This window comes from Lacerta agilis, chromosome 14 (genome assembly GCF_009819535.1).
Source record: "Lacerta agilis isolate rLacAgi1 chromosome 14, rLacAgi1.pri, whole genome shotgun sequence".
Taxonomy (NCBI): Eukaryota; Metazoa; Chordata; class Lepidosauria; order Squamata; family Lacertidae; genus Lacerta; species Lacerta agilis.
The window spans coordinates 47,348,130-47,361,821 of record NC_046325.1 but is presented as its reverse complement, the minus strand read 5'-3'; the positions used below and the strand labels follow the sequence as shown (position 1 = coordinate 47,361,821).

General features: G+C 42.9%; 1 protein-coding gene across 1 annotated transcript in view; it reads left to right on the top strand.

Moving 5' to 3' along the window:
• AHRR (aryl-hydrocarbon receptor repressor) overlaps positions 1 to 13,692 on the top strand; it is a 43,717-nt gene that overhangs the window by 16,632 nt on the left and 13,393 nt on the right. Inside the window, exon 4 of the mRNA XM_033170674.1 lies at positions 11,890 to 11,990. Coding sequence (XP_033026565.1) covers positions 11,890 to 11,990 — 101 coding nt within the window. The remainder of the gene's footprint in view (positions 1 to 11,889; positions 11,991 to 13,692) is intronic.

The following is a 13,692-nucleotide window of genomic DNA, read 5'->3' as shown; positions in this document are numbered from 1 at the left end:
GGTTTGTGTCCTGGCAGGTGTATTTCCAAAATTCTTGTAAGGTGCACATATATATCTATTAATTAAAATCTGGACTGATCTGAGACAGCAACTGTTTCAGGATAAACAGATAATAATGCACAGAAGTGGGGATGAGCAGCAGTCTCTCCCTGTTGCCTTCTTCTCTACCCAGCTGCCAATTCATCTCTTTATGTTTATATTGTTACATGGCCTTTTCACCAAAAGTCTTCAAAATTAACATGCATATAAAAGGATAAATCAAAACTTGGCAGGAAAAACCAAAACTGCAGAAGCAAAGCAGAAAAGCTGAATATTTTTTTAAAAAACACCAAACTACTCCAAACAAAACCATTTTCGCTGAACTTCAGAATGTCTGTAAAATGAGGTCCTGGTGGGTGTCCTGGGAGAGAGGATTGCAATTCCTAGGGGTCACTATCAAGAAAACCCTGCCTCACTTCAGCACCAGCTGAACCTCTTGGCAGCTTCTGAACATTGCACAGAACTTCCATTGCTGATCTCAACAGGTGAGCAGATTCGTGTGGTAGAAGGTGTTCCTCAAATACCTTGGTCCCAAACTGTATAGATGTGGACTTGGCCAATAGCAGACTCCTCTCACTGTTGCTTGGGAATGAAGTCTTAGCTAGCCCTAGTCTTTTCCTCTGAGGAGCGTCTCCTCATAAAGAGAAAAGGTTGGTTGCAGAATGGAAGGAAGGGAGGGTTTTTGGTTAAAGTTTTCTCTTTTCACACATTGCAGAATCTATTACTACATACTAGGGCTTCAAACATTAGATGGTTGGTTGATTAATCAACTAATAATTCACCTGATTAAGTTAGTGGGGCCGAGTTAAAGGTTTGTGATAATTTTTGCTTTTCGCATGTTTGGTAAATTCCATGAAAATGTCAAGGTACAGACACAATTTTCATTTTCATATACAGTAAGCCTGCAACTCATGCACATTTAACTTGTGTGCATTTAGCTTTACACAAGGGGCAAAAAAATTAAAATAATTGAAAGGGGGTGGAGATGGGGGGGGGGGTTTCCAGGAAAAATAATTTTGGCTTCAAGCGTGATCCCTGGAATGTAACCCCCATGTAGGTTGCAGGCCTACTATATACTTAAGGTGTTCTATATAATTTTAAAGAAAATTTTCCAGAGTTTCATGATCTGGCAACAGGTTTTTCAGAATGGCAATTTACACATGAGCAAAACATGAAGCATGCCCTGCATGTTGCCTCAGAATTTCTTTAATTTTTTTGGTAAATCGGGTCCTCCCTTAAAGAGGGCACGTATTGCGGTGAGACCTGGCAACCAAACCCTGTGTTGTGGGTGGGTAAGATTGGACAGCCACAACACCCAATTGGTACAGTTCAATCAGGCCAATGGGACGCAGGCTAAACGGACCGAGGGACCCCCAAATACCCACGCACGTGATCCAGAGGTTCCTCTTTTCAGCGCGTGCATCGGAACACCCGCCCACCTCTCCCTACTTTTAGGGCTTGTGCGCTTGACCTTGCTATGCCGTCGTGTGTCGTCTGTCATTGGGACAGGGGCACGGCAGGAATTTTCCCACTTGGCTGATTGGCTGTTGCAATTTGGGTTTCTCCTGCCGCGTAGCAAATTGTCACAACTTCTAAGGTTGCGGATAGGCTCTGGTTCAGGTGATAGGGGTCGGAGAACGCTCTCGCCATCCCTATGTGAAGGATATTCCATTAAAGGAATCCAGGGACTTGATGGTTTGGTCAACCCCTAAGAGGGGGTTGTGCCCATGCCTGTGTCCAGGGGGACATTTGGGTGGTGGAGAGAGCATGTTCCCGGCTTTCCGCTTATCTAGGTGTTCACCCTTGGCTGACCTATGCTGGAACCCTGGGTCAGCGCTACCTGCGGAGCAGGGAGCTAGTTGAACCAGAGCCTATGCAACCAATCACTTGCTGTAATCAATAAAGTTGTGGCCTAAATTGTGCCAAAAACCAAACCAAAATTTGAGTCTTGTCTGAATTTATTTAGGGGGAGGTTCAAAGGTCTGAACACGCAAAGTTCAGTTAAAGACCTCTTCAAGAAAATGAGAGAATAGATTAATGAGCCCTTATTGTATTGATAGTTTTGCTGAACTGACAAGAAATGTTATGTTAGGGACAAAATCACAACAATGAAACTTAAGCTGCTTGTTTCCTGCTTGGCAGGGGGTTGGACTGGATGGCCCTTGTGGTCTCTTCCAACTCTATGATTCTATGATTCTATGAATGTGGTATATTAGCTGCAAAAACAGAACTCCCCCCCTTCAGCAAATGAAAAGAAAAAACAATATGCTTTAACTTTATTCTCTTCTTTGAGGTTCTTGGCATTAAGTATACATTTTGAGATATTAACTGAAGTGTATTTTACATGCCACATTTGATGGGGGGCACCTTACACAGCATAAATGTGTTGTCATATTTTCATCCTTGAGGATTTAAAAATTATTAAATCTGATGCACAAGAAATGAATGCAAAACAAGCCAGTGTAAGTTAAGCTGGAGTAAAGTTACACTAAATCCAAATCCGTTTGAGGTGCCACAGAATACTATTTTATCCCCAGAGCCATATAATATTTATATGCAGTGCTTTTTTCCTAGAAAAATAGGTACAGGTACTCACCATGCAGTTGTTACAGTGAGTGCCACACTTTTTAACAGCAACAAAACGAGGTGCTGGTACTCCTTGAGTACCTTGAGAATAAGCACTTGGCACTTGATCTGGAAACTGCAGTTAGTGCAGAATATTAGTGCAGAATATTGCGGCCTGGTTGCTGCCTGGAGTAAGGCACATTTGCTCAGAGATCTGCACGGGGTTGATTTGTTACCAGGCCAAGTTCTCAAGGCATTACTATTAACAAGTTCAGGGTAGTTTATGTGCCCGCTTGACAGTTTCAGTCTATGGAACTGGTTTGTTAATCTGCAGTTGTTAGTTATTGCCGTGGTACCTACACACCGGGACTCCCTGCCTGTTTACATCTTTAGATGGGCCACTCCAAACATGTTGATATCAGTGTATATTAGTCTCTTTTTTACTTTTAATTATTTTTAAACGTTTAAATAATTTTTAATTTTTATTGAAAATTTTCATATTTATTGCAGTCCGCTTAGACGTTTTACTACAGTCAAGCAGTGTGTGTATGTATGTATGTATGTATGTGTATATATGTGTGTGTATGTGCACGCACACACACACAATAGAATAAAAACCATGCCTCCTTTAATCTTAAAATTTCCATAATTGTGGATGTGTGTTTGAGGGGAAGAAATTGTAATTCTACTGAGGATGGGTCAACGTCCTCCATCATCTTGGAGGGCAGCTGGCTAGCTTAGGTGGACCAGCGGGGACAGCAAAGGCTGCTCTACTTGTGCAGCTGTCCCACTTGGCCTAATGAGGGTTGGCAATATTTTGGGGGTTCAAAGACTGCATTCATTGTGCGGGAAGAGTGGTTGGGGGACACATACTGGTGTCGGAGAGCAGCCCCCTTCATCCATCCATCATATTTTCATTCTCTTTTTCTCTCCCCATACCCCATCTCTCTCCTTGTTAATCTATCATCCATTCATTCTCTTCCATTTATTTATCTTTGGCTTGGGGGCCACATATAGCCCCCAGGACACAGATTGCCTACCAGTGACGTAAGGCAGTTTTCAACTTTTTTGTGTCCATGGCTTCCTTGACCAACTACATTTGTCTGTGGCACCCCTGTGGGGCTCAGGAGCCCAGTTATGTCACCCCTTGCTTGTAGAGCGGGCAGCCCTTCACCCTTTTTTGAACACCCTCCCTTGTGGAGTTTTCCCTCATTCTCCTTGAGAGTCCTCCGGGCAGCCACTGCTGCTGCTGCCCCTGGTCTCTGAGCTGCCCTCCAGCCTGCCCCAAAGAGAGGTGCCTCAAAGGCTGGCTGGGCTCCCTCACCCGCTTGCTTGCTTAGTCCGAGGTCACCTCAGCTCCTGGCAACCAGCACCCCCTGACCAGCCCCAGAGGCACCATTCACCTGGGGGACTTGTAGCCAGGGCTGCTGCAACAAACAGCTGTGCAAGCCTTTGGGAGGCAGAGACATGAGAGGGCATCAGAGGAGGGAAGGAAGGAAGGAGAAACGGAGACCAGTGTTGCCCTCAGTACCCCTGACCTAAGGAATATTTGCTCTGTGTGAATAGTAAGAAAGTTACTACTTCTTAGAAGAAGTAGAACTTGAAGCGCTCTAAGATGTAAATAGTGTGGATGAAAAGTTTCATAAAACTAATTTTTGAAGTATTTGCATTTTTATGCTGGTGTATTTTTGGAAAACACTTGATTGGGAGTGAGATTGTAGCACTCTGAATACTGCCCAATGACGTACTGCTAATGAGGTTTTTATGCAGAGCTGTATAATCACCACTAGATGTCCTCCCTGTAGTTGCTCCTAATATCAAAACAAGGTATCAGACAAGGTTATTAAATGCAAATACTTCAGACTAATTTCTAAAAGGAAAATAGTTCAGTTCATTAGAAATAAGCATTCTTTAAAAGCCTCATGTGTTTAAAATCACCTTCCAGAAGCAAAGGAAATATTTCTGGCATTTTCATGAAAAGTGAACGACTTCTTGTCTGTATTTTTATTTCAGTACTGTAATTTCTATCCCTTTTAAGTGGTGTGCACAGTCGTCTTACAACAGCTATAATAAAGATAAAATCAGTAAAAATGATCATGTAACCAGAAAACTTACTTAGAATGTCTGCCGAAATAAAAAGATCTTCACCAAGCAAGGGAAGTTCAACAGGGAAGGAGCCTGTCTGTTCTCAGCCAGGAGGGAGTCTGACAGAATTGGGCCCACAGTACCTGGTGGATGCAGGCCCTGTGTCTGAACCATGGAAGCTGGTGGACAGTGACTTCCCCAAAGGCCTCAGGGATCAGGCAGGCATATAAGGAAGAAAGGCATGCTAGACCCAGTTGCTAAGGATCTTTTAAAGTAATGCAAGAACCTTGAGCTTGGCACAGTTGCATATGGGCAGCCGTTGCAGTACTGTTCTAGCAGGAGTCAGCCTGTCCCCCACCAACAGTCTGCCCGCAGCATTTAGCACCACCTGTAACTTCTGGCCTCTCAAGCTGCAGCCCATCTTTCCCACTGCAGGAGCACCAAGAAAGTGCAAGGCCTTTTTGTTGCTTGGCACACCCACGCTCAGTAACAGAACAGTGGTGTTGTAAGAATTTTAAGGTATTTTATTTATATATAATAATTGTTATTAATGTACCAAAACAAATAAGGCCACATGTCTGAAAAACAGCACAGGAAGACAGGCCTCACTCCATTCTGACTCCCAACTGACCAAGTATTTCTTTGTCTCAGGAACAAAAGGGGGAGGGGTTGCCCCTCCAGCTACTCAGCAGCCCTCTGCCTAAGTGATAATCTCTGGCATCCTGATACCTGAGTGCCAGACAAAAGGGTGTGATTAACTTGGCTGGGAAATAGGGAAATGTAAATATCTTTTGTTTCACTTGATGGGTTTTTGGTGGAGGGCAAGAGGAGACATGGGGGCAGGGTCCAGGATGCTCAGATCACTGCTACCAGACCCTCCCAATTTGTGATGTAATTCTGATGTATGGAGGGGTGGTCTTGAGCTGGATGGGGGCAATTTCAAAAGTCTATATAGGAGCTTGCGCGCCTTTGTTGGAGGTCTTTTGCTTGCAAAAACACCCTGCTGCAGCAGTTTCTAATAAAGGGCTATCGCCTTGCTTTGGGAAATTCTGTATCGTCTCTATTTATTCATAAGTGCTCCTGAGAGGAGGGGAGCCCTACTAAGGCTCTCCCCCGGGTTCGTGGACTCCCTTCTGGGGTTGAACCTAATTTTTATAACAAGTGGTATAACTGAAAACAGTGTCTTCTTGTAGGCGCTATTGCTGTCGTCCCGTCCTCTTAACCATGCCCATTTAACAATACCCCGCCTCCCATGACCCTTATTCAAAGGGAATGATAATACAGCAGCTCTGCTGAGTGATTTTATTGTACCCAACTTTTTTGTTTATATTTTGTTCATAAAGGTCTTGAGATTGATAATGCCGCAGTTGTTTCTTTCTTGGCAACATTCTGAGAATACAGTACAGCCCTAACTTCTTTGTAATTTTTTAAGTGATAGCTTACACTTGGTGGTTGTGTACCACCACAAAACCTGACGCTGGTACTTTGAAGCTGCCCACATAGCGCTCATTTTCATTGCTGTGACTAGAGCGGCTCCATACTTCATGTGGCAGGGATGTTTGATACATGTGCACCACTGTTTTTTGCAGCAAAAACTGCACATCTGGAGGCACCAGTCAAATTCATATACACCCAGATGGTTAATGGCATATGTAAATGTATTTATATTGTGCATATGTTCGGGGTTTGCAAACCTGTATTGCAGCAGCAAGAGAGAGGTAGGCAAGCGCGGGAAAGTGCTGTTCACGCCTTCTCACTCCTTGAATGTTTATCCAATTGCTACAAATGGTCTACCACTAAACAATTCTCCATAGCATAGGGAAACCCCCACTTTGTAAGCTGAAAAGCAGAAGCAAAAGAGAAGGAGTTGCGGTGAGAGACATGAGTTCTGATTTGAGTTTTCGCTTGCCTGTTGTGTGCTTGATGTGACTAGGCTTTGGAAATTCTTAGCCATATCCTTCAGGGCTCTTTCTGAGCAGACCCTGTAAACTTCTTTGGGAACTACTTTTGCTTGAAAAGTGGCACACACATTTATTAAATAATAAAGCTGAAAGTGTCGTAGGCACTTGCAACCAGATGGTGCCCACCCAGTGCTTGATCCAGTCGTTGCCTTCTTGAAAGGCTACATTCTTTGAAAGCTGATGTGAAAATCCCAAAAGACATCTCTTCCCCCATAGACTGAGGTCTACAGTTGCTGAAACCCTGGGTTGAGTCTACAGAGATATACCTAACCTGCCTAGGACATCAAGAGATGCAGCCTCAGAGCTGGTAGTGTCTGCCAGAGTTGACACCAAGGAAAGGTGGACATGACAAGATAGATAGATAGATAGATAGATAGATAGATAGATAGATAGATAGATAGATGATAGATCTCAGCAACAAATGTGCTTCATTTAACTGTTTTGTCTGTTCAGTTTACGAAGAAATGTGATTGTGCAAGCATCATGCGCTATGCTTGCAAGGTCTTGGTAATTTACAACTCATTGTTGTTGCTCTGTTCTAATTATGATACATGTTATGTTGATATTAAACATGATATTTCTCATGTTTAAAAACATTCCATTTTTAATTTACATGGTATTGTTGATACTGATAACTTATGTGCAGCCATGTTGTTTTCCTAGAGAAGGAAAGGTCTGAACGAAGGCATTATTATTATTATTATTATTATTATTATCAACTAGCAAATAGTGTAATACTTCCACCAGGTATTTTATTTGTATGGCTTCTTGAGGTATATATGATTCCTGGTATCAGGTTGATACAGTATTATTATTTTTTCCTATAGATGAAGAGTTAAAATAATTTGGAGCCAAGGATTGCGTGACTGTGGCAGACTCAGTTGCAACCTCAAAACAAAGTGGTTATGAAACTGATCTTTTGATCTGAGGAATAGAGGTCTCTTGCATGGGAGACTTGCAGTGTGTAAATGAGCTACTGCCTCTGCTTTCTGCCCGGCTAAGACAAAATGTCTTTGGCTATAAACCTGACCTTTGGGTCAGTCACGAATGGAAAATTTCTGAGGGAAAGATTCATAATCTAGTTTACAAAATTCCTATTATTTTCCCATAGCTCCTGGGTATTTTATATAAATCTCCTCCTGTTTATATCATTCTGGCTATCATTTTGATACATCGAGTGATCAACATATGTATAGACAGTGGGGTTCAATTGAAATTAAAATCTGTGTTTGGAAAATTTGGAGCATTATACTAAAAACAGAGACACTGACTCAAACATCTTCCACACTTCCTGTTTGCTTGTGAATGCACATCTGCCCACCAGATGATTGACATACTTTATAGCGTTTTATAGTGTTGATTACCTGCTCGGAGGAATGAAGATTTGTCTTGATGGAGTTTTCCCAAGTGTAACTTTGTTAAAAGTATCTCACCCTGGGAGACTGAGCAGCCCTTGGCTAGATGTACCAAGAGATAAGGTAGTATCATATTATTTTTCCCATGTTGCAAATGGAGTATTGCAATAGAATGGCTTCCCTAAGCTTTCCCTAAACCTCAGGGCAAAGGTTAAATATAAAATGGGACTATCCAGATTCATAGTTCAGTTTCCAAACTGCAATACTATAACAGAGTCAGCAATGTTGTATATCTAGAATTTATAATCAGCAGGTATAGGACCAGTCTTCAGAAATGACATTAGCATGCAAAATGGGACTCTATTGAGTCCAGGGAGAAGTATCTAGATGGGTGCAAAATAGAATGGCAGGTGTGTTGCTTTTGTTTTTTCATAAATGTTATATTTTATGTTATGTTAATGTATTACATGTCCCCCCCCCTTTTTTTTTCTTCTTCTTCCCTTATGGTACTTGTGTGTTTGAGTGATTGTGTGTGTATTGCTGTAAGTTGCTTGGAGACCTTAGGGTGATAAATGAACAATATGTTTAACAAAAAGAATTAAAATAGATAAATAATAGAAAGGCCGAGCTGAATTGCAAATGAGTAGGATCTTGTTTATTGTTCTCATAATTGGTGCCATTGTTGTTGTAGTTGTGAAATATATTGGATATTGCAATAGGCTATGCTTAATTAATTATATATTGAGTCGTCTACTTGCTTTAATTGTTCTTTTGTATGATTTGGAGTTGGCCCCTGGCTAAGCAGTGAAGTTTTTATTATGTATTTCCTCTGGTTTTTTTTTATCTTGTATGTTTATCTTGTGAACCTCCCTGAGATCTATGGAGGGAGGGTAGCATACAAATTTAATAAATCATAATGAATAATGATAAAGATTTTGAGATCCAGTAATACAGCTTGTAATCACCCTGCACTGAAACTATGTGGCCAGTCCTTTATCTGGATTGAATGGCTAAAGACAGGCATCACCAGGTCGGTTCAGATGATGGCTAAATACATTGTTCTAATGTATTTTTAGCGATAAAGGCCTAATTGAATCTTTCAGCACTGATAAAACCATGTGGGTGCCAGATCTACTATCCTCAATCAAGCGCTCCCTGTATAAATGCTTCTTATTGCAGGCTTAGCCCTCATATTTGTGTTTTAAGATTTATTTCCTGCACATTTAAGTGACCTTCTTGCCTTATTACTGTCTTGGAAATGTTTCTAAGCCACTGTGGGTTATACTGTCAGTTAAGTGTTCATGTATGCAAGTTGTCTGTTCCCATGAGAGTTAATTGAAACTCTCATGTTAAACCACAGAGCCTAGGGCTTGCTGATCAGAAGGTCGGCGGTTCGAATCCCTGCCACGGGGTGAGCTCCCGTTGCTCGGTCCCAGCTCCTGCCCATCTAGCAGTTCGAAAGCACGTCAAAGTGCAAGTAGATAAATAGGGACCGCTCCAGCGGGAAGGGAAACGGCGTTTCCGTGTGCTGCTCTGTTTCTCCAGAAGCGGCTTAGTCATGCTGGCCACATGACCTGGAAGCTGTCTGCGGACAAACGCCGGCTCCCTCGGCCTATAGAACGAGATGAGCGCCGCAACCCCAGAGTCGGACACGACTGGACCTGATGGTCAGGGGTCCCTTTACCTTTACCTTTTTACCTTGTGTGGAACTGTAATCTGCAAGTGAGGAGTAACAATGCATTCAGTATACATCAAACCACCCGGTATTTTGACATGTTACAGCTATGTGCAAATCTCCTTTCAGAATACTTAGCTTCACGCACAATTTCCTTTTAGGCAGAAAAAGCTATTTTTTGTTTAATCTGTTTGCATATTTATTAACCCACTGGTCCCTTTGAAAGTGAAGCTAGAGGCAGCACAGCAGAATAAAATTTTTCATGACTTTTATTGTGTTGCAGGCATAATTCTATACCCATTCTTACTATTCCTCGGGCTATAGAGCTTTACATATTCTGCTTACAGAAAATCCCGGCAAACACAATCTTCCGTTCTGCAATGAAAAACTTTACTTGAAAGAGAGATTATTTTAATTTGCTGATTTCCTCTCTTCCTCTAATGCATTATTATCTTGTTTTAAAAGTCCATTACTTGGGTTTTATTATTAGCAGACAAGAATACAGAATTAGGTTCCATTACATGAAGGCTTAACCTTCATGAAGAGCATTCGGAGCGAGCCAGGCGTCATCAATATTTAACAGCTGTTGTTATGAAGCATTTCGTAGGGGAATGTGGGCTCTCTGCTCGCACGCAAGGGCTTAAACAAGAGCCAGGCCGCTGTCAGTTGCATGGAAAGATTGACAGTCTGTTCTCATAGCGTGACAGCAAAGCCTTGGTTACTCAGCGCAATTCTTTTATACCAAAGGCATGTTTTCCCCCTGGTGTTTTTGGAAAAAAACAACAACAAAAAAACACACAGCTCTGTTGGGGAGGAGGGGAAGGAAGCAGAGGGTGGAGTTTTCAATTGCGGAGGTGGCTGAGTGCCCAGCAGTTGCTCACATCCAGGGAAGATACATTGGCAAGCTCTGATCACGCAACCTGCAAAATGCTTGGAGTTGCTTACTGGAAGATGGTACCTCCTCGTGGAAATATATAAAGCTCAAATGGGAAAGCAATTTTGGTTTCTTTTAAGGGGCGAGTATTCAGAAGCGGGGACGCGGGTGGCGCTGTCGTGTAAACCACAGAGCCTAGGGTTTGCTGATCAGAAGGTCGGCGGTTCGAATCCCCGCAACGGGGTGAGCTTCCGTTGCTCGGTCCCTGGTCCTGCCCACCTAGCAGTTCAAAAGCTGTCAAAGTGCAAGTAGATAAATAGGTACTGCTCTGGTGGGAAGGTAAACGGCATTTCCATGCACTGCTCGGGTTTGCCAGAAGTGGCTTAGTCATGCTGGCCACATGACCCAGAAGCTGTACGGCGGCTCCCTCGGCCAGTAAAGCGAGATGGGTGCCGCAACCCCAGAGTCATTCGCAACTGGACTTAACGGTCAGGGGTCCCTTTGTTGTTGTTGTTCAGTTGTTCGGTCGTGTCTGACTCTTCGTGACCCCATGGACCAGAGCACGCCACGCACGCCTATGATTTCTGTATCTTAAATGTCTGGCTGTGCATCTGAAACACCGAAGAACAGAAACATTCTAACAAAAGCTTCTCCCAAGGGGGGAAAAGGAGAGGGGGAGACCGTTACATGGGGGAGAAAAAGGCACTGAATTACTGCTGGCGTTGTTGAGCCTGACACTGTTAGACACCACGGCCCTTTATACTCTGGCATAGGAAAGGCGGGGTGTAGGGGGCGGGGTGCCCCGGGCAGCGCGATCCCAGTAGGGTTCCATCTCGGCTGCCCCCCCACCCGCACTGCGCGTCTGGCCCCCAGAACGTGCGCCAGCCCTGCCCCTGCCTGCTTCCTGCCCCCGGTGCTGGAGCATGAAGCTCCACCACTGCCTTTATGTATCATGCAGTGTGTCCTGCGGGTGCAACAGCTGCCACAGAGCTTAGGGTGGAGCCAAGGGAGCCACCGAGGGGAAGGACACCCTCCTAAGCAGCACCGTGAGAACTACAATGAGTGGAACAAGACAGGCCGCCTCATATCTCCATCCGCCTTGCGTCACCCTGCCAACTCAAAGTGCAGGCTGGCTCTTTCTCCTTGTGAACCATGTGTTTGTGGTCCTGCAGGCTATCGAGGACTGATAATTTGGATTAGTTTGTTACTAATTATTAGTTTTAGTTTTTAGTATTAGTTATTAGTTTCTTACAATAAAATTTTGGTTGCTGTTGTTGTTTTAGCCTACACATTGCCACTTATGTTAAATATGCACCTATTCATCCTTTCCAACAGCTGTTCAGGAGAAGTGCTTGAAAAAGCACGCAGGTCGTGAAATCAAGGAAGCTGACATGCTCAAGGAGCCTGCCATACCAGAAGGTGGATTCTTACTGGAGGTGAGTGATAGACAGCATTTCTTGAACTTCTGAAACACAGAGCGGCAAATAAGACTGCTAAAGCTCCAACCTCTCATACATTTTTACCAACCTGATTGCCAACATTTACTTATGTTAGCTATGGCCTGAAAGAAAAAAAACAAATCCTGCTTTTCTAAGATGCATGTAGCTTTCTGTTTGTAGTAGATTCCTACCCATCACAGGAGAACAGGTGAATGATTGGCATGTAGGTCTTGTTGCAGTTTTTGTGGCTTTAATTCAAAAGTAAATTCACCCTGAACGGTTGCTGCTTATTTCTGTGTCTCTCAGACAAATCTTCGGTTGGAGCTCCCATCTGGTGGAGCTGATCGCCAGGGTGAATGGTCAATGCACAAATACAGGTTACTCTCTGCCTGGAAAGAGTGGTGCAAAAGAGAACTGTGAACAAGAGCCCTTAGTGAATAAGCATAAGCCCGAAAGGGAACGTAGCGACTCATGACTAAGTCGGTCATTGGGAGTAAAGGACTCCCCAAGGGCAAAATGAAGTGCTTGCAGCTGGTCCTGGGAAGGGTCTGTGATACCACACTATATAAGCCTTCAGAAGAGGTGTGGTAGCTGCTGAAACAACATGCATCTTTCAGCTCCCCTGAGTCACTTTACTTGCCATACCTGTTGACTAGGGACTCAGTCCCTTTTGTCCTCACTTTAAAATGGATCCAACACACACAGAGCTGTGTGCCCTAGTTCAAATGGAAGGCCATTTCTCTAGCCAGTCTGCCTTTCCCATCTCCATGTTTACAAGCCCACATCCTTGTGAAAGAAATAACAGGGATGTGTGTGTTCTGTTTCAAGATGCTGAAAATAGCCGTTTGGAAAATAGGCCCACCCTAATGGGCAGAAAAAAGGGCAATGTGCTCATAAACGAAGCTGTTCCAGATAAACCAAAAGTTCAGGGTCTAAAAATGTAGTACCATGTTGCGTGACTTTGAAAATATGTCAAAGCAAGGCAAGTTTCAAGGCTTTGATGGTTTATGCTTTGGTAGCTATAGCAACTTCCTCGCTGGAGATTGCAATACAGCCCACTATTATTTATTTCAAGTAACAATAGTAAGAGAAATAAATGTGGATATGGAGTTCACTTTAAAAAAAAAAAACCTTTTACTAACTGTGACCTTGACCAGGACGTCTTTGAAGTGGTTCTTGGCAGACTTTCAGATAAAGCATCGGAGGAAAATACACTCTTTATTATAAAAGCTGTTTCCAAGAGAGGCTAGGGCTTCCTCACAATATTTGTCTGCGTTAATGTTCCTAAAACACGCTTCTTGCAAGAAAACGATAACTTTATTCTGACAAATACTTTGAACATTATACATTCCTCCCCACATTAAACTTACTGTGAACTGTGATGGACTAATCGTAAAGTAGCACTTTGTGACCATGTAATTAGATCTGCGCGTTGAGCAAAGAAAACAGTACATTTTCAAGCCACATACTTTTTTTTTCTCGGGGGGGGGGGGAGAGAAAAATGATTCTGTTATTTTTGCAAAATTTAAGACTTAAAAAAAAAAACCCATTCTATTTTATCAACAACAAATGTTTACAGTGCATATTTGTTTCAAGTGCTTATCCTAGAATAGAAATTTTGCCTGTAATTGAATCCATATGGATATACAACATGCTGTCATTTATTCTCATAGACTAAAGAGTAGCATTGTTTATTTGT